Source organism: Citrus clementina, unplaced genomic scaffold (assembly GCF_000493195.1).
Source record: "Citrus clementina cultivar Clemenules unplaced genomic scaffold, Citrus_clementina_v1.0 scaffold_1, whole genome shotgun sequence".
NCBI lineage: Eukaryota > Viridiplantae > Streptophyta > Magnoliopsida > Sapindales > Rutaceae > Citrus > Citrus x clementina.
The window spans coordinates 20527465-20545511 of NW_006263303.1; the positions used below are offsets into that span (position 1 = coordinate 20527465).

The 18047-nt window shown below is 32.5% G+C and overlaps 3 protein-coding genes and 1 non-coding gene across 5 annotated transcripts; 3 read left to right on the forward strand and 1 right to left on the reverse strand.

Moving 5' to 3' along the window:
• Positions 1 to 1813: 1813 nt before the first annotated feature.
• On the forward strand, positions 1814 to 2667 carry LOC18054590 (21.7 kDa class VI heat shock protein). The gene is made up of 2 exons (XM_006452078.2): positions 1814 to 2161; positions 2338 to 2667. The coding sequence occupies exons 1-2, from the start codon at positions 1855 to 1857 to the stop codon at positions 2625 to 2627; spliced, it is 597 nt and encodes a 198-aa protein (XP_006452141.1). The 5' UTR covers positions 1814 to 1854; the 3' UTR covers positions 2628 to 2667.
• A 562-nt stretch (positions 2668 to 3229) lies between these two features.
• TRNAA-AGC lies at positions 3230 to 3302 on the forward strand. The gene has a single exon. It is a non-coding gene; the product is annotated as a tRNA-Ala (tRNA).
• A 4476-nt stretch (positions 3303 to 7778) lies between these two features.
• On the forward strand, positions 7779 to 14143 carry LOC18054591 (kinesin-like protein KIN-14N). 2 transcript variants are annotated; one of them, XM_006452081.2, is made up of 17 exons: positions 7779 to 8022; positions 8350 to 8604; positions 8710 to 8854; positions 8933 to 9042; positions 9143 to 9262; positions 9388 to 9591; positions 10581 to 10757; positions 10843 to 10917; positions 11027 to 11173; positions 11249 to 11387; positions 11478 to 11587; positions 11923 to 12084; positions 12180 to 12388; positions 12746 to 12827; positions 12952 to 13056; positions 13151 to 13264; positions 13819 to 14143. In XM_006452081.2, exons 1-17 carry the CDS (start codon positions 7951 to 7953, stop codon positions 13996 to 13998), a joined length of 2406 nt encoding a protein of 801 aa, XP_006452144.2. In that variant the 5' UTR covers positions 7779 to 7950; the 3' UTR covers positions 13999 to 14143. The 2 variants fall into 2 exon arrangements, with proteins under 2 accessions (XP_006452144.2, XP_024033987.1); XM_024178219.1 differs by having other exon boundaries at positions 8353 to 8604.
• An 89-nt stretch (positions 14144 to 14232) lies between these two features.
• Positions 14233 to 15333, reverse strand: LOC18054593 (photosynthetic NDH subunit of lumenal location 3, chloroplastic). The gene is made up of 3 exons (XM_006452080.2): positions 14991 to 15333; positions 14613 to 14899; positions 14233 to 14526 (listed from the first exon to the last, which is right to left on the reverse strand). The coding sequence occupies exons 1-3, from the start codon at positions 15265 to 15267 to the stop codon at positions 14428 to 14430; spliced, it is 663 nt and encodes a 220-aa protein (XP_006452143.1). The 5' UTR covers positions 15268 to 15333; the 3' UTR covers positions 14233 to 14427.
• Positions 15334 to 18047: the final 2714 nt, after the last annotated feature.

The following is an 18047-nucleotide window of genomic DNA, read 5'->3' on the forward strand; positions in this document are numbered from 1 at the left end:
GGAAAGTAATTATGATTAAAGAAAAGTAGAAAACTCACAATGATTTTAAATAATTTATGTTTAAATATCTTGGAGAGTGTTGTTAAAAAATTTACAGCTATCGAAAGCAATTTTACCTGTAATTATTTAAATTTTATTAAACAAAAAATTATTATGTTAATTAACATCAAACCTACCTAACATGTTCATGGATTTCATATTTCTTATTATTATTATTATTATTATTAGATTATCATTGTTTACAAATTACTTTATCCTCCGAGCTCATTAATCATTAAATCTCATGAAATCCATTTACCAACAAAGTAGGCTTAGACTTCCAGATTGGACAATTGTTTTAAGACTGAAAACTTCAAATCCCAACTGCTATTTGGAAAATTGAACTTATTCTAGCACTTTATTTTTTGAAAATTGAAACATCAAACGTACTAGCATACCCAACACGTACTTGATAAGTGAAGTAATCACTTCTTCTCTCTTCACATATTAAAAGATAAGAAAAATCTTTTACTCGTTATTGTTTAGTTCAATTAGTAAAATCTTTTGAATGATACAAAAAATCTAAAGTGGATCGTGATTTTTATGTCTCTCAAGTCTCAACTAGCTATTATATGTTGGTTGATGGTTACCAACAATTTTTTCGGTAATAATATATGTTCGTCAATAATATTTGTATAGTTTCTATCTTTAATAAAAATTTAATATAAGTTAATAATTTAATATATGTTCGTCAATAATATTCTTTTCTTTTCTTTTTCTTTTTTTTTAACTTTCTGTGGCTATGGCCAGAAATTAAAGCGCAATCAAGTTGATACTAATCATGCTTTTTTCAAAAGTTGCTCGGCAGATGCCACATACAAGATGCATTAATGCAGTGCACAAAGCTCCTTTTAAAGTAATCAAAAAAACCAAGTGGTGGTGAAAAGGAGAGCATATGAAGACCATATATAATTAAATACAAATAAAGAGGGCCAATGAAAAAACATGACAACATGCCCCCATACTTTACAAATGTTCCTTTCACATAGCTTTTGCATCATTAAATTTAAATGTCCTTGATATGTCAATTCCATGGATTGAAATTACGTGAAGAAAATGGAAACCAAACGGGTGGAAGTGGAACTATACCTGAAAACCTCAGCAAGCCCATTATTAGCAGGAAGTTTAGAAATCTAAGTTTTCTTGGCGTAGCTCAATTAATTAGCCGTGAATGAGCATCAGGCACATAATAAAATATCTTTCTTGCTAGAGCTAGGCCCTCGTCAACTAATAGAGGGAAACAAGATTGCATGCCTTGGTCATCTGAGTTCAAGTAATTTGGAGGCAATAATTAATCTTTAGTGGGTGAGGCTTTCTGATCTCCATTTAAATCTTTTAAAGAATGTTTAAAAATTTACTAAATAAACCATGTCTTTCAGTTGTGAAAGTTAGATGATTTTTGCTTTTAATTTTTCCTGAAGTTTCTGGTGTGTTGAAATTGTATGGATGGCAAGGCTTGATGGTGAGTGCTCAAGGAATTCTGCTTTGGAAAATTCACGAAGATTCTCATCTCATGGCAATCAAAGCGTGCACTTCAAATCTATCACATTACCTCCTCCTATTGAACAGACTAAGTCAGTGGTCGCCAGATGGCACTGATACATGCCCAATCTGCAAGCAAAAAATTCCATTTTTTTTTTCCAATGATCAAACCGTGGAAGAAACAATATTCCATTTTACTTTATGGCCCTCCAAATATTCCAAGAGAATTTGTCCACTGCTTTTCCAAAAGCATTTTCAGCACCATATAAAAGCAAACAAACAACACGCCTCTCCCAAGGAAAATTTTTGCAATTTTCGGTCTTCTAGTCTGGAATGACTAGTTGCATAAAGCTTGAAGTTCATACAGATGATCGCACTCCGCATAAATGGATTGTTGCATTAGGCGAAGACGTGTTCAGAAGATTTCTCTCCCAGGGAAATCCCGCTGTGCATAAGGCATTTGGCGATGGCTCTCTGTTCAGTCCATTGTTGTTCGGAAAATTCTTTGATCCATCTGATGCCTTTCCTCTCTGGGAATTTGAGTCAGATGTTTTGTTATCTCATCTTCAGAGCACTGGCCAGAGTTCTGTTGATTGGCTTCAGACAGACCAAGCTTATGTGCTAAAAGCAGAACTGCCGGGTAAATGTTTAAGCACATTTTCTTTTCCCCCAGTCTTTAAATTATACACGGTTACTTGGAACAGAAGAAACCTAAGGAGTTGTTTTTGCTATGGGTTTAAAAATCAGAAGCAAGTCAAGTACTGGTTTTGTACTCTTTAAAGACTAAACTCCCTTTCTTTGATTGTTGCAAAGCAGGAGTTGGGAAAAACCAAGTGCAAGTCTCTGTCGAAAATGGGAAGATTGTGGAAATTTCTGGGCAGTGGAAGGAGCAGAGAGATCCGAGGGCAAAGGACTGGAGAAGTGGCCATTGGTGGGAACATGGATTTGTTCGGAGGCTTGAGCTGCCGGAAGATGCAGACTGGAGGAAAACAGAAGCGTATTTGAGTAACGACGTGTTTCTGGAAATCAGAATTCCCAAGAATCCTTCAACTTGTGATATTTCCCACGGAAATGGTGCCGCGACAAAAAATTCTGAAGCAATGTAAGTTTGAGGAGGGTGATACATTCTGCTACTTGAAAAACAAAATCTTGACAAAAATGAAAAATATTACATGATTATAGTACTTAACATTTACTGACTACATGTGTAAGATTATTTGTATAGTCCATACTATTGTTAATTCCAGCTAGCAAAGAGTAGATGAAGGATTGACGAACAGTAATTATAATAGAATAAGGACCATTTCTAAAATGGTAACTTGTCAAAGGAGCTAGCGATCACCATTGAAAGGGCAAACATTTCCACCAGACAGAAGTGACCCTCTTTCCCCTCTCTGAATACAGGCCAGAACTTTAGCCTTCTGTGTTATCTAGCAGTTGCATGAGGATTAGATATGCAGAACCAACAAAAAAGGAAGAATAGATGCCATGCCAACTAATTGTGAGTTGTTCAATGGGCTGGTCTCCACAGTATTAGGATCAATTTTCCCATTATTTGACAGCCTATGTGAATGTCAAAATTATACAGTTACATAAACATTGATTATTTGTTTTAGTAGGTTACCCAAATATGAATAGCGGGGGAGGTATGTAGCTGAAAAATTTAACTTAAGAAATTTATTTAATACATGTCACATCCAACATAAAAGGGGATGTAGCTCAGATGGTAGAGCGCTCGCTTAGCATGCGAGAGGTACGGGGATCGATACCCCGCATCTCCAATTTTCCTCTCTTTTTTTTGTCCTTTTCAAATCTTTTGTTTTTGGGCCCAATCTAATGGGCTGAAGGCCCATTACTTGTTAAAAGAAGGAAAACTCGAGGCCCAAGCTCCGTTTTTCCCTTCCGATTTTTGTTTTTCATACTTTTAAGGTTTCACACTTTGGCTACGGTTGATATAACTTTTAAAATAGTTTATTTAAGTAAAAGTTTTATTAATGAAGTTTTTACAAGTAGTATTTTTACCAAAAAAATATTTAGTTGTCTAGTTGTTAATGAGAGTTTTTATTAAAAATTATAAAATTACTTTAATAGGTAAATTATTTAAAATTATGTTATGAAAAAAATGAAATAAGATTATAAAATAAGTAAAAGATATTTTAAACATTTTAAAATTTTAGAAAAGCTTTTAAACCTCCACCTTCAATCTCTACCTCCAAAAGCCCGAAATTTAAATTTTTGTTAGTAAAAGCAAAATAGTTAACTTAATCATCAAAAGCTCTACTTATAAAGTAATCAAACAACAACAAAAAATTTGAACATAGCTTATGAAATTAAATAAGTAGTTGTGACCATTTAAATAAGTTATATTAAACAGACATTTATTAAGAGTTGAAACTATTTTAAAAAAAATCCTTTTCTTATCCCATCATTTCCCACTTCAATTATTATCTTTTAATTACATTTAATATTATATATATGCAATCAAAAGCCTACTGAAATCTCTTAATAAGCTCTATGAAGCATTCTGGATATTAAGTTCAAAATCTACCAATTTTTTTAAAAATATTTAAAAGAAAATCAAAATTTATTTAAATAGGATGTTTGGGTGTAGAATAATTGAGAAGCTAATAGTTGTAGGAGGAGGCCTCTTTTTCAATCAAAGATTGAACAGTGCCACTTGTACACACATAATTAAATAATACAAGTTCCATCATAAAAGCCCAAATCTAATGAAGTTGGGTAATGAATTCCTCCAAATTTCTTGCAGGCCAACCATCTTGTTCCAAAACGTGGTCCAAAATCATAAAAGCTAGAACCAATAAACAAAATACAGCACCCAATTGTAGCCACAACCGGCCAAGGTACCAATAAATACTGCCCTAGGATTCCTCCACATATCTAAAACTTTGCCATGTGCTTGTTTTCTTGAGCTGTAAATTTGTCAAACACAAAAGACAAGATTAGGTTATATAAGATATCTGATCCCATGAATTAACACACATTGTGTGATTCAAAGCTCAGTTAGTTTCTTTGACTCGCTATTATGTGATTCCCCAATTGTATATTATTTCCTCATCAACTTACCTATATATATTAATCTTTGATTAACCCAAAGTATCTAAGAGAGATTTAATTAGTTTAAGGAGTGTGACTTGGGAAATATCAAGAATCTTTTCAGCACTCAACTTTTATTTTTTTACATTTCATGTTCTACATTAATATATAACTTGATAAGTTTAATATTGTTGTTAGTGTTCGACCTTACATTCAGTCATTTACATATATAAATTAAATTTAGAATGTCTTAATTAATACTTATTTTACAATCACCTTTATTATTGAATTAAGACAAAACTTCGTCACGTGTCACTTACTTAAATTGAAGCTTTTTTTTCCTTAATAATTAATATACTAATATTACCTTAACAATATTAATTAGTTAGTATATCCTCACCCCTATTATATATGGTTACTATTTTGCCCCCTAAATTAGTTCGAGTTTATTTGTTCTCATTTCTTACACAAGATGTGCAATTTAATTAGTTTAAAGCATCTCTAACTTTTAAAGTATATTACTTGATGACTTGTAACAGCTGATCACCAAGAGTACAAAACGTTCTCCACACAATCAATTATAGTCTTAACAAGACCTAATAGTTTTGTAGTGTTTAGCCATGCATGCAAATATATAAAACTCACCATAGGGAAGCATCCAACTAAATTATGGTAGCTTTCATAATATTTATATTGAAACAAGTAAAAGCACAACATTGCTTAACAAAGAGGCAATTTATAACCAAGGAAAAATCTCACCTAGTTTACATATGATATTTCTTAATTTTGTTGTCACCTCAAATATCCATTAGTCTCTCATACACATAATACTCTACATTATATTCATGGACTATCAAAATCAACAAATTATCATAACTTTTACCTGTAAAAAAAAAGGAAATATTATCTTATTAATTGCCAATTACCTATAACAAGAAGACAAGCCATGAACATCATCAATTAAGATTCAAGAACACATATTTGAATCAAGAAAGAAAGATGCCTGGTCTTTGTTCAATTAGGTGAAGGCGTAAAACGGGTTGTAATCTACATTTATAAGCTGGAAAGTGACCATTCAGCACATCAATTTATCACTACATATATACACTTATCTTTTTAAATGGAAGTTTTAGTTCAACAAGTTTGGCACAAAACTTTTCATATCTGCAACTAAATATGAAAAGAGATTTTTTTTTTTTTTTTGATTTAAGGATAGGATACATTCACAGCCATGCATGGAACATGTTAACATGCATGCAAAGTGTTAAAAAAAATAAAAAATAAAAATAAAAACATCTGGATATGGGTATGTAAATGGGTAATGAAGAAGCCTCCAAGAATTGAGTACAAGAAATTAAACACATCACCACATGAATGCAGCAGGGTACCAAAAACAAAATAGATATGTCAACAACTTGTTACTGTACCATGTGGGATGGTTACTTTAAATCTTTTTTTTTTTTTCTCTCCATATTTGTGAGTGTTTCCCTTTAAAGAAAGAGTGAAAGAAAAGTTTTCAGGGAAAATTTTTATGTAAAGGTGAAAAATTCTTGGCACCCATTTGACGCAAGAAAAAAATACCAGTTAATTATTTCCACAGATCAGCCTGCAAAGGTAAAAGTTTTGCGGAAGTAATGGCTTTATTTGGTATAGAAACAACAAAGAGAGAAGAATATTTTTTTTTTTTCACCTTTTTGAAGCTATCGAGTCTTGTTATTTAAGGCTTTTAGAGACTGGAAATTTAAGTTTATGGGTTTGTTATTACCTACCAAATACTATTTCATAAGAGTCTGACACTTAGTTAATTAATTCAGCTAAATAATTAATTAATATGTGTATCTCATTAATTAATAGTTTTATACATATTCAGAGCTTAGCTACCTAATCTTACCAAGAATGAATCAAAAGTAGTTCATTAATAGATGAATAAAATTCTTCTTGATTTATTAACTTAATTTTATGTTGATGCTTTAATTCTTTCTCGTATAAAAAACGTTAAGTTGACATAATCAAGTCAATCAACTATTTTTCTTATCTAAATATTTACCTATTCATCAAATATTTGATTGTGTACAACCATTTTTATAGGCCGGCCCCAAACTGTATCGATCATTTTCTATACTTCAACGACAACAAACTAAGTAACTAATATTACAGAATTATTTTTTTCTTTTTCTAATTAATGTATGTGGTTGTCCAATAGATTGTAACCCTAATAGAAAATAATTCCCCCAAATTTTATTAATTGAAGCACAGCTAGGCTTTTTATTGATAAATCTTCAAGAAAGGCCGGAAATGAATTTTTTTTTTAATTTTGGTTTTTATTAGTGCTTTGGATTAGACTTAATTTGTGCACAATGTCACATAATTATATAAATTCTTTCTTTCAGTAAATTATTAGCAAAAGTTGAATGTAGTAAATATTAAATTCTTAACTTTATTAAATTAAAAAACACCACCATATTCATTGGAGTCCACATCTATGATGCATAGCTTAGACAACTTTTTTTTTTTAAATATTTTTTAATAACGTGCTATGTCAATGAATCTAAAATTACTACAATCAATTACCATAGGACCATTTGTCCTTGTATGGACAATCTATCATCATTGCAAGAAATAACAAGCAAAATGATTGTAACATTCTTTATTTTACTCTTAAAAAAATAATGAAAAAGAATCTTTATAATTCAAAATTTTATTTAGTTTAATAGCCTAAGATTCAAGTAAATATGGAATCTAGATTGCCTGCTAATTACATGAAATATTCTTTTGAAAAACATTTATACATTATATATATATATGGTTATATATAATTGTGATTTGGCTTTTATTAGATTGTTCACTAAACATTAATCAATTAAACCAACATAATTGAGTATACATTAATACGTGCCAGTGTCTAATTTTGTACTAAACCTACTCTGATCCATTCTTTGAGGAGTTGCTCAGTTAAGAATGGACATCTTTGCCCCATCAACAAACACTCAATATCAGCCAAACAGGCCCTTCAATGGGAGGGTATTATTGTCATTACGTACACCTACAGTCGCTTTCACATAGCGCACCGCCTGCTCTCATTTTAAAAATGCAAAATTTAAAACCCAACGGTAAAATATTGAATAATCGAAAGACACATTTACCAAAAATAACCCCAGAGTCTATAATATTCAAATATTTTGAAAAAAGAATTCATTTCTCTATCCGTCAGTCTCAGTAGCAGCAGGGACACTGCAGCGCTTCTTCTTCATCATCCAGCCATCCATCAGTCGTCATCTTCCTGATCGTAAAAGCAACGGCTATGATTAGCTTTCGGTAGCTTCGTTTGCAATCAATGACCCCACTTTCCTGAAACCCCAAAAAATAAAAACCTTCATGGCTTCTAATAACCAGAACAAGCCTCCAGTTCTTAGCAACAACATAACAAAAGCAAGCCCTTCCTCCAATGTAAGTAATTTTTTAACTGAAAAAAAAAATTTCAACATCTGGGTTTCGTTCCTTTTGATTTTCTTGTTAATGGGTTCTCTTTGATTTCCTTAATTACGGTTAAACATTTGATTTTTTTTTGTCCTCATTTTATTGTAAATTCTTCAATTTTCTTGAAAGTGGGTACTTTTTCATTTTGCCTTTTCAAGTGAAGTATGCTAATGGTGTGGTTATTCATTTTCAAGAGTCAAGACTTGATTTTATTTAATTTTTTTTTTATCATTTTAGTATTGTTATCTAAAATCTTTCCTTTTTTGTGTTATTTTATTTTATTTTATTTTTGTTAAGAAGAAGAAGCTCGGTGTTGATGAGGTGACTTGTGACAAAGAGCAAAAGTTTGGAGCCGAAAAAATGGTTGGCACAGCAAATAATGCAAGGATCCGGCAAGCTTTTTCTGTGGTAAATGGGATCCAGGATCTTGGCTTGAGTAGCAATCCGGCAAGCAATGCGGGTTCTGAATGCGGTACCATTGAATTTACACGGGAGGATGTTGAGGCTTTATTGAGTGAGAAAATGAGATACAAGAACAAGTTCAATTACAAGGTTAGTTCAACTTAATCTTTTTTTTTTTTTTGTGGGGGGTTTTCGAGTATAATTATAATGAAGTTAAGATGGGAAATAGTTTAATTGCTTGGTTCGGAAATGTAGGAGAGATGTGAGAATATGATGGACTACATAAAGAGGCTTAGACTTTGCATTAAGTGGTTTCAAGAGCTAGAGGGAGACTATGCATTTGAGCATGAGAGACTGAGGAATGCACTGGAATTGAGTGAACAAAAATGTGCTGAGATGGGTATGATCGATTTCTTTCATTTTTAGTGTCTCCGTATTTATGCTGTTTGCAAATGCTAATTGATGTGCTTGGATATAGAGCTGGCTTTGAGAAACAAGGAAGAGGAACTCAATTTGATAATTGTGGAGTTGAGAAAGAGTTTTGCTTCTTTACAAGAGAAACTTGCAAAAGAAGAATCAGATAAGTTGGTGAGAGGACTAGATTCTGAATTCAATGTGGTTTGTGAGAATTTGTTCCTTCTTGGTATTTGTTAAAAGAAGTGATTAACTTTCTCATATCAACAATTAGGCGGCACTTGATTCTCTTGCAAGAGAGAAAGAGACAAGACTTAATATGGAGAGATCACATGCCTCTCTCTCAGAAGACCTTGGAAAAGCACAAGAGGAGCTCCAAAGTGCTAATCAAAGGGTAATACAGCAAATGTATTTCTAATTCATCAAAGTTCTTTTCTTGCCCTATTTTGCCTTTGCCTTTTGATTTTGTTATAAGTTTATCCTGGTTAATCTGTGATGCGGAATTGTTGAACTCTGCAGATAGCGTCAATAAATGATATGTACAAGCTATTACAGGAGTACAACTCAAGCTTACAGCACTACAATACTAAACTCCAGAAAGATATTGATGCAGCCCATGAATCAATTAAGCGTGGAGAGAAAGAAAAATCTGCTATCGTGGAAAATCTAAGCACCTTAAGGGGTCAATATAAATCATTGCAAGAACAACTTTCTACATATAAAGTGAGTTCTTATTCCTGATCCCATCTTCTCTTGCATGGTTCCAGATATGGGACACTGTAGAATGCTTGTGATATATTTGGGGATTGTGATTCTTAATGCTCTTTTAAGAGAACATTAGTTGCAAATTTTTCATAGTGAATCTGTCTTTGTTGTTTGTTGCACTTGGAAGGTAGCATTGTTGAAAATTTCTATAAGCACCCTCCGCTCAATGAATGATGAATGGTATATATGGCTTTTACCTGCATTATTCTTCAACAATGCAGAATTAAATTATGATGTTATAATTAATTTTTTAAATTTGAAGAAAGACTCTCATACTAATTTACAAATGTTGTACTTTCCATGAGAATAGAGGAACGCGTTAGAAGACGGAAACATTTCAAGAGAGGCTGAAATTAAGAATAAAACCCATTTTTTCTGAACCTTATGCATTGACATTAATTGATTTGGTGATAAGGTGACCCAACAAGTGGCACATTTAGGAAATTTGCTTGAAGATTACTAGAAGTTAGATTATCATGTGATCCTTTTTGAAAAAAGTTACTATTTAGACGTAAAAAGTAAAAATTTTTAGTAAACTGGAAATTCTATTTTTTTCAATAAGGAATATCAATTTTGTAACGTGGTTACAAGAATTAACTTGGACCAAGGAAGAGGATCAAGGGGTTGAGGAATAGTTCTATTTAAACCGGTAATTGAACATAACAACCAACTGCTCTATAAGGAAAATGGCTAAAAATCATCTAGAAAGTGAACATTATATGCCAAGTACATGATCGTTTGGGTCATGTCCTTAATGAACTTAAAAAACATTATTAGCAATATATTTCCTTAGATTTGGTGAAGTTTTTTCAGCCATATGTCTTTAATTTGTAGTTGAATGTATCTGAGCTTTGGTCGTTTGTATAATAAATTTAAGTTCGATTATTAGACTATTTTGATATTCATTTTTTTCATTACTTAAAATTTATATCTTTCAAAATTTCTAGGCTTCTCAAGATGAGGCTATGAGACAGAAAGATGCTTTGGTGCATGAAGTTGCATCCATGAGGGTAGAGCTGCAGCAAGTTAGAGATGATCGTGATCACCAACTGTCGCAAGTGCAAGCTTTAACAGCTGAAGTAATTAAGTACAAGGAGTTGGCAGTAAGCTCAGAAGATCTAGAGGTTTGTTTTAACCTTTGATTTTTTTTAACTCTGGGAATGTGTATTTCTCTTTATATTATATTGAGATGTTGGCTTTCTTTTACAGGCAAGATGTGCTTCACAAAGTAACCAGATTAGGTCATTATCAGATCAGCTTGCAGCTGCAGAGGAAAAATTGCAGGTTTTGCCATAAATCCAGCAAAATTTTTATACATGAGTTATACGCTGATGTCACTATGTCATTCTATTCATTGTCCTTGGTGTTATAACTACATTTATACTCCTGTTAGGTGTCTGACTTATCCGCATTGGAGACAAAGACAGAATTTGAAGGGCAAAAGAAACTCATAAATGAGTTACGGAATCATTTGGAAGATGCAGAATATAAACTCATTGAAGGAGAGAAGCTGCGTAAAAGATTACATAATACCATCTTGGTAATATTCTCGCACCTAAAATTACAAGCTGAAATATCAGACACATTTACCGAAAAGAAATCTCTTATGTTACAGGAACTCAAGGGGAACATTCGTGTATTCTGTAGAGTGCGGCCTCTATTGCCTGATGATAGTTCTGGTAGTGAAGGAAAACTGATATCATATCCTACAACAACTGAAGCTCTTGGACGGGGCATTGATATAACGCAAAATGGTAGGTTTTAGGTTGTGCCATTATGCCTTTCTTTTTAATTCAATTGAATTTTGAAAATAAAAACTCATGTTGTGAATTCACTTTTGTCAGGCCAAAAACATTCTTTCTCGTTTGATAGAGTCTTTATGCCTGATGAATCGCAAGAGGATGTATTTGTAGAAATTTCTCAGCTTGTTCAAAGTGCTCTTGATGGGTACAAGGTGTTTTTTCTACTTCAAGTTTCTTCTCATATTTAGTAAATGTATGGACGTGGTCATGCAAAGTGCTTCTGTGATACCTTTTTGTGTTATTTTAGCTATCTAGCATTTTTCCTTTACTTTTTCTTGCGGTCTTTTTTAGAGCACTCAGATATGTTCTCTAGTTGTGCATTTGCTAAAAACAGAGAAAAAGGGTAGAGTATATCCTTCAGGTTTTATATACCTGCTACATTCAAATATGCAAGTTCCATAACACACTTTTCTATCACACTTATTTACTCAGTTTATCTCTAGTAAAATACATGCTTTAAGAGATGATAGTTTTTTATTCTTTTCAGGTTTGTATTTTTGCCTATGGTCAAACAGGTTCGGGTAAAACCTACACCATGATGGGGAAACCAGGGCATCCAGATCTAAAAGGTTTGATACCACGCTCATTAGAACAGATATTTCAAACTAGGCAATCTCTTCTATCTCAAGGCTGGAAATATGAAATGCAGGTAAGCATTATCATCTTACTGATCTTGGTAGTATAGCTCTTTGTTTGTCTACTTGAACAAAACATTTTGAACTCATTTTTTCCAAACATGTGCAGGTGTCCATGTTGGAAATATACAATGAAACAATCCGGGATCTGTTATCAACAAACAGAGATGCATCACGACTGGAGAATGCTTGTAATGGAAAACAGTATGCAATTAAACATGATGCAAACGGAAACACGCATGTGACTGACCTTACCGTTGTGGACGTCTGCAGTACTAAGGAGGTTTCCTACCTTTTAGATAGGGCTGCACACAGCAGGTAACAATTCTAGAATATGCATGCTTTCACTGGTGATGCTGATATTTTAAGAGTAGTTCAGAAGTATATCAGGGCTGCTGTTTCATTATCTGTATTGAGTTTTATGTTCAATTTTTCAATTTTGTATTTTTCCATGGTTAATATTTTGTCCAATACATAGCCTTTTTAATGGTATATCAGCTTGTTAGATGTGACGAAACTTTTGGCAAATGGTGATTGTTGGTTGGGGGAAGAAAGAAGAATTTTCATATTTTGGGAAATAGACTCAAATATGGCATACTTGAGCTTCATCTAAGTCTACTAACATATTTTATTCAATTAAGAGGACTTCTAATGAAGAGTTTTGTATCTATTTAGGTCTGTAGGCAAGACCCAGATGAACGAGCAATCATCAAGAAGTCACTTTGTCTTCACGTTGCGGATATCCGGTCTTAATGAGGTATATAACCCTTTTCCTTTTAACATCCGCATGCGTTGATGCCTTCTGCTCTCGCATTATCTAATGTGCTGTGACCATAAATGTAATATTTTATTAATTAGCTGTTGTTTTCATAATTGACTAGAGCACCGAACAACAAGTACAAGGTATCCTAAATCTGATTGATCTTGCTGGGAGTGAGCGTCTTTCAAAGAGTGGCTCAACTGGGGACCGACTGAAAGAAACTCAAGTAATTTATTAGTTGTTGTTACAAATTCACTTCTGTTATTTGTTGTAATATGCATGTTAGGTTGCTAATGATCTTTTTTTCCACTTGTGTATAGGCCATTAATAAAAGTTTGTCATCTTTAAGTGATGTCATATTTGCCTTGGCAAAGAAGGAGAAGAAGGAAGACCATGTACCATTTAGGAACTCGAAGTTAACTTATCTTCTTCAGGTAAGCTTGTGGTACATATGAATTATTGAGTTAAAATTTTCAATCTGTAAACTATTTTTTATTAGCTTGTACATAGTCTTATCTTTTAATAAAGACGTGGCTTAATGCAGAAAAATATCCATAATTTTTTTTTAAAATTATTTATATCACAATTAAACTTCCAAAGATGAATTTAATTAAGATATAGCTTTTCTATATCATCCTTTCATCTTATAACTTTTCTCTGGTGGAAGCAGACCATTTGCTCATACAAGAGTGCAATGTTCTATTGTTGCCTTAAAACTCAGCTTAAAGCAGGAAAAATGAACGACATCCTTTTTTTTTCTTTTTTTTTTAATACCATTGTTTGCTACAAGCTTTTCTTAAAACCTTACGATTACCGTGAATGCTTTTAGACAAATCACAAACTTTGTAAATTTATCAAAGCTGGAGACTATTTCTTCTAGGAGATCCTTCATGCATTTTCTGATTTTAATCCATTGTGTTGTGGACAAAATATAGCTTTACTTGTCCCATGATTTTTACTAATATTCTTTGAATCAATTGTCAACCAGCCTTGTTTAGGCGGGGACTCAAAGACATTGATGTTTGTGAATATATCTCCTGAAGCATCCTCAGTGGGTGAGTCACTTTGCTCGCTACGGTTTGCAGCAAGGGTTAATGCTTGTGAGATAGGGACTCCTCGGCGCCAAACTAGCATGAGGTCTTCAGAATCTCGCCTGAGCCTCGGCTAATATTCAGCTAATATTCCATAACACAACATTGAGATCGACCCTTTTTTTTTTCTTCTCCACTTGAGGTGTATCTAGTAACTAGAAAATGAGAGTTGTATTGTGATTCTAACAGGAGTTGCTTTTGTATAGTAAAAAAATCATTGCATTTGTATCCTTTTAGCTCTGAGATTGATTTCTCTAACATTTCGCTTACAAAATTCAATGTATCAATGAAGAATACTATCTAAATTTTATGTATGTGATTGCATCCTTTATTATTGAATCAGAAAATGACTCGGTATCGAATAGAAATCTCACAGCTCAGTGTTTGAACTGAGATGCAACATATATTTGAAAGCAAGAGAAAGTTGATTGAGCATTGCACAAATTTAGCAGTCACTTGAACTACCTGATGATTTTGCCAACAAGGAATTATAAAATTCTGCAGATTTACGCCATTCGATCCATAACCTCATGAAGAATAACAGCAGTATCTGCATAAGTTGATTGTGTCTGTGGGAAATTTTTGGTACTTACGGCAACTTCAAGCTGTCAACATATCAAAACTTTTAGTATTAGAAGAAGTTGCCAAAAGTTTCAGGTTAAAGAACATAACTCAAGTCAAGTTTGTGTACCTTCTCAAAACTGTCAAATAATCTGTTAGCCAAATCAGTGAGAGGTTGCTTATCACTGGGTGCTGCTGCGGAGATGACGTTGTCAAAATCATAGTACATGAAAGTAGATTTGAGTCTCAAATACTTTCTCACATAATTAAGAGTATCTGGTCCAATCAAATCTGCCATTGCCAGCAGGTCAAATGCATATCTTTTTAGCCTATGAATCCTGCCTTTGGTTCCAATATTTGCAATATAGATTGCTTTCTTTAGAAAAGAACGTGTGCCCGTTTTCTCACTAGCAATATCTGAATAACAAGCATGAAATAAGCACTTCCAGCAAAGCAAAAGTGTGCTAAAAAGGCAGAAGCAGAAAGAATTGGCAAATTGCTTTCTTACTGTTGTATACAGGAGGTACAGGTAAAGGGCCAGTGACCCAGAGGCCATTATCCTCAGCAAGAGACGCTCCATTGCTAGAAGTGCTTCCAATAAGTGCTAAAGAGGCAAGGCCTAGTGACACTCTTCTTGTAATTTGTGCCTGGTCTTGAAAGTTTTCTGCTTTGTGGCCTAGAAGTCCAATTATTTTAGCTCTCTTTTGGAATTTTTGAAACTTAGGCAGGTTTGGGACGGCTGGTAAGGTTTCAGAAACACCATTTAAGTTTGCCAAATGAGCCATTGATGATGAATTTTGAGTGAGAGTGGCAGTTTTTTAGCTTATGATCATAGAGTAACCATCGGCGGGTTTCAGTTAGTTATATCCGTTTCTAAGTGCTGGCTTCTACTGACCACCAGAAGCATATCCTCATTTTGAGGGTAGTGTGGTCATTTGGTGAGTGCCAATTTTCCGTTTGAATTATTTCTATAAATCAGGCCTATTGTTTTGATATATTTTCAAAGGGTAAGTTTTCGATTAGCCCTAGGGATGGCAAAAATCCCCACGGGGACGGGTACCTTTGGGGATTTTCTCCATTCGGGGAGGGTATAGGGATAATTTCATACTTAATTTCTTATTCGGGGAGGGGACGGAGAAATTTTTTTACTCAATTTCTTATTCGGGGAGGGGACGAGGATGAGGTGGAATCCCCATCCCCTACCTATTTTCCCATTTTAATTTTTTAAAATTACTAGTAAATAAATAATAAAATTTAAATTATAAAATTATAAATATTGGTAAAAATAAAAAATATCAAAATATTTATATTATTAAACTTTTAGGCCTAATTAACTAATTAAAGTCCTAAATTTTTATTTAGGACATTAAAAAGACCGAGTAAATTCTAATAGACAAACATTTTTTTTAATTTTAATATTCTTTAAATATTTTAAACTTAAATCTATTTTTTATTTATTTATAGATGTTATAATTGCCCACAACGAATCACAATTTTAATATCTAATCTAATCTAATATTTACTTTTGATTTGCTCCGATTTAACTATTGTGTTGTAAATGAAATAGTCCACATTTATAAAGTGTCCACGCCACCATTGAAAAAGTTAATTTTGAATCTAAATTCGATTTTATTTGTAACAATTTTGTATTAAACTATTAATTTGTTCATGATAGTTTGTAAAAGAAGTTTGTATCCCTTGCATGTTGCGTTACTTACTAATTTAATGTATGTGACTTTTGTAATAGATATTAATGTAAGATATATTTTAAACTTTACTTTTATTTGAATTTTTTATTTTAATATGATTAACTCAAAATCGAAAAAAAATGTATTAGTTATTCGGGGATCGGGGACCCTCGGGGATCCCCTGTTATTATTCGGGGAGGGGATGAGGATTCTCTCAAGTAATTCTGACGGGGACGGGGATATACGCAAAATATCGAGGATGGGTACGGAGAGATCGGTCCCCTCCCCTCCCCTCCCCATTGCCATCCCTAATTAGCTCCTATTCAAAAAAAAAAAGTTTTGGATTAGCCCATTGTGAAATGACAATTTTGAAAGGGTGGGTTATTTGAACTTAATAAAACACTTATTAAACTGATTTACTTAATAAACTTACTTAAAAATTTAAAAAATTTATGTTTTGTTTTCAAACCCATTTTAATACCCAATATATCCTTAATGAAATTAATATAATTTCTGCATCTTTCTCCTCTAATTTTTAATTTTCACAATTTCATACGTACATCTTCTCTTAAAAGTTATACAGGTACTATGTGAAATCGCTGACCATGAAATATTATGCTAGAGGACAACAATTAAAACTTAAACAATATATGTACTTAGCATTTACTTTCATTCATGGCTAATTTCTTTTATACATTAAAAAAGCTTGATAGGGAGAGGGAATTTTAGTTAATCCCAAAAGATTTGATAAGAAAAAAATTATCCGCTGAATACAAGCCTTCACCAATATGAAATTTTTGGCCAAATCAAAATATATAACAACTTCATACAATCTTAAAGATGGAGCAGCAGGGAGTTGTGTTTTGTTTAATTATTGTGTTTAGGCTACAATAGTAATATAGTTAGGGTTCCTTTAGCAATAAAGAATTTAATTAAAAAATGGGTCTAATGAACATTTTGGAGGGTTTAAATAGTCCTATCTACTTTCAAAATAATTTAAAATTATTGTAACTTTACTTTTCTCCATTGTTGTTCAGAGGATAAGGAAAAAATCAGGGTAGGTTGATAAAAACTTTTTATCTTCTTTAAAAAAATGAAAGATAAGTTGAAATTTATAATAATTTAATTTAGACAGTATTTCAAAAACTATCATCTCAGGAGGAAATAATCCGAAATTAACCAATTCTCATAACAATTTTTTTTTTTTTTTGGGGTTCCTTGTGCGAGGAAACGACTACTTATATAATGGAAAGTTTTGGATCAAGTAGTATAACTTTTAACCCACAAACTTACCTAATTTTTTTTTTAATTTTTGAAAGAACAAATTTATATAAATTGGAATCACTAAACTTGGTATAAACTCTATAATAATCTATACTTCTTTGTCAAACATCTGGTTGTACTTTGGAAATTAAAACTGAAGCATATCAATTACGATTCTTATTCGATATTAACAACCATCCAACTGAAAAAAGAATAGATAATGATGTACAAAGACAGATATATATTAGGATGAGGATGAATCCTTTTCTAATGTGAATATTTACATCTTATAAAATAACAAATTATGTGTCAAAGTTGTTAGTTATTAGCCAATAACAATACAAATAACAAATTATGTATCAACGTTTGCTATTTATTGTTGTCATCGACTAGTTGCCAATATTTATTTTATAATAATGCAAATGTCCGCACCTGAGAATTATTATTGTTGGAAAATATGGTATACAAAGTGGAGAAAACGTTAATCCAGATGTGAAAGCAGCATATAGTTTCATGTTTTCTGTTCTCTAAAATTTACTTGATGTTTACCAGTTCTAAAATCAGATATATTTTGTTACTCCTTTCCCATATCAAAAAAATTAAAGAAATATTTT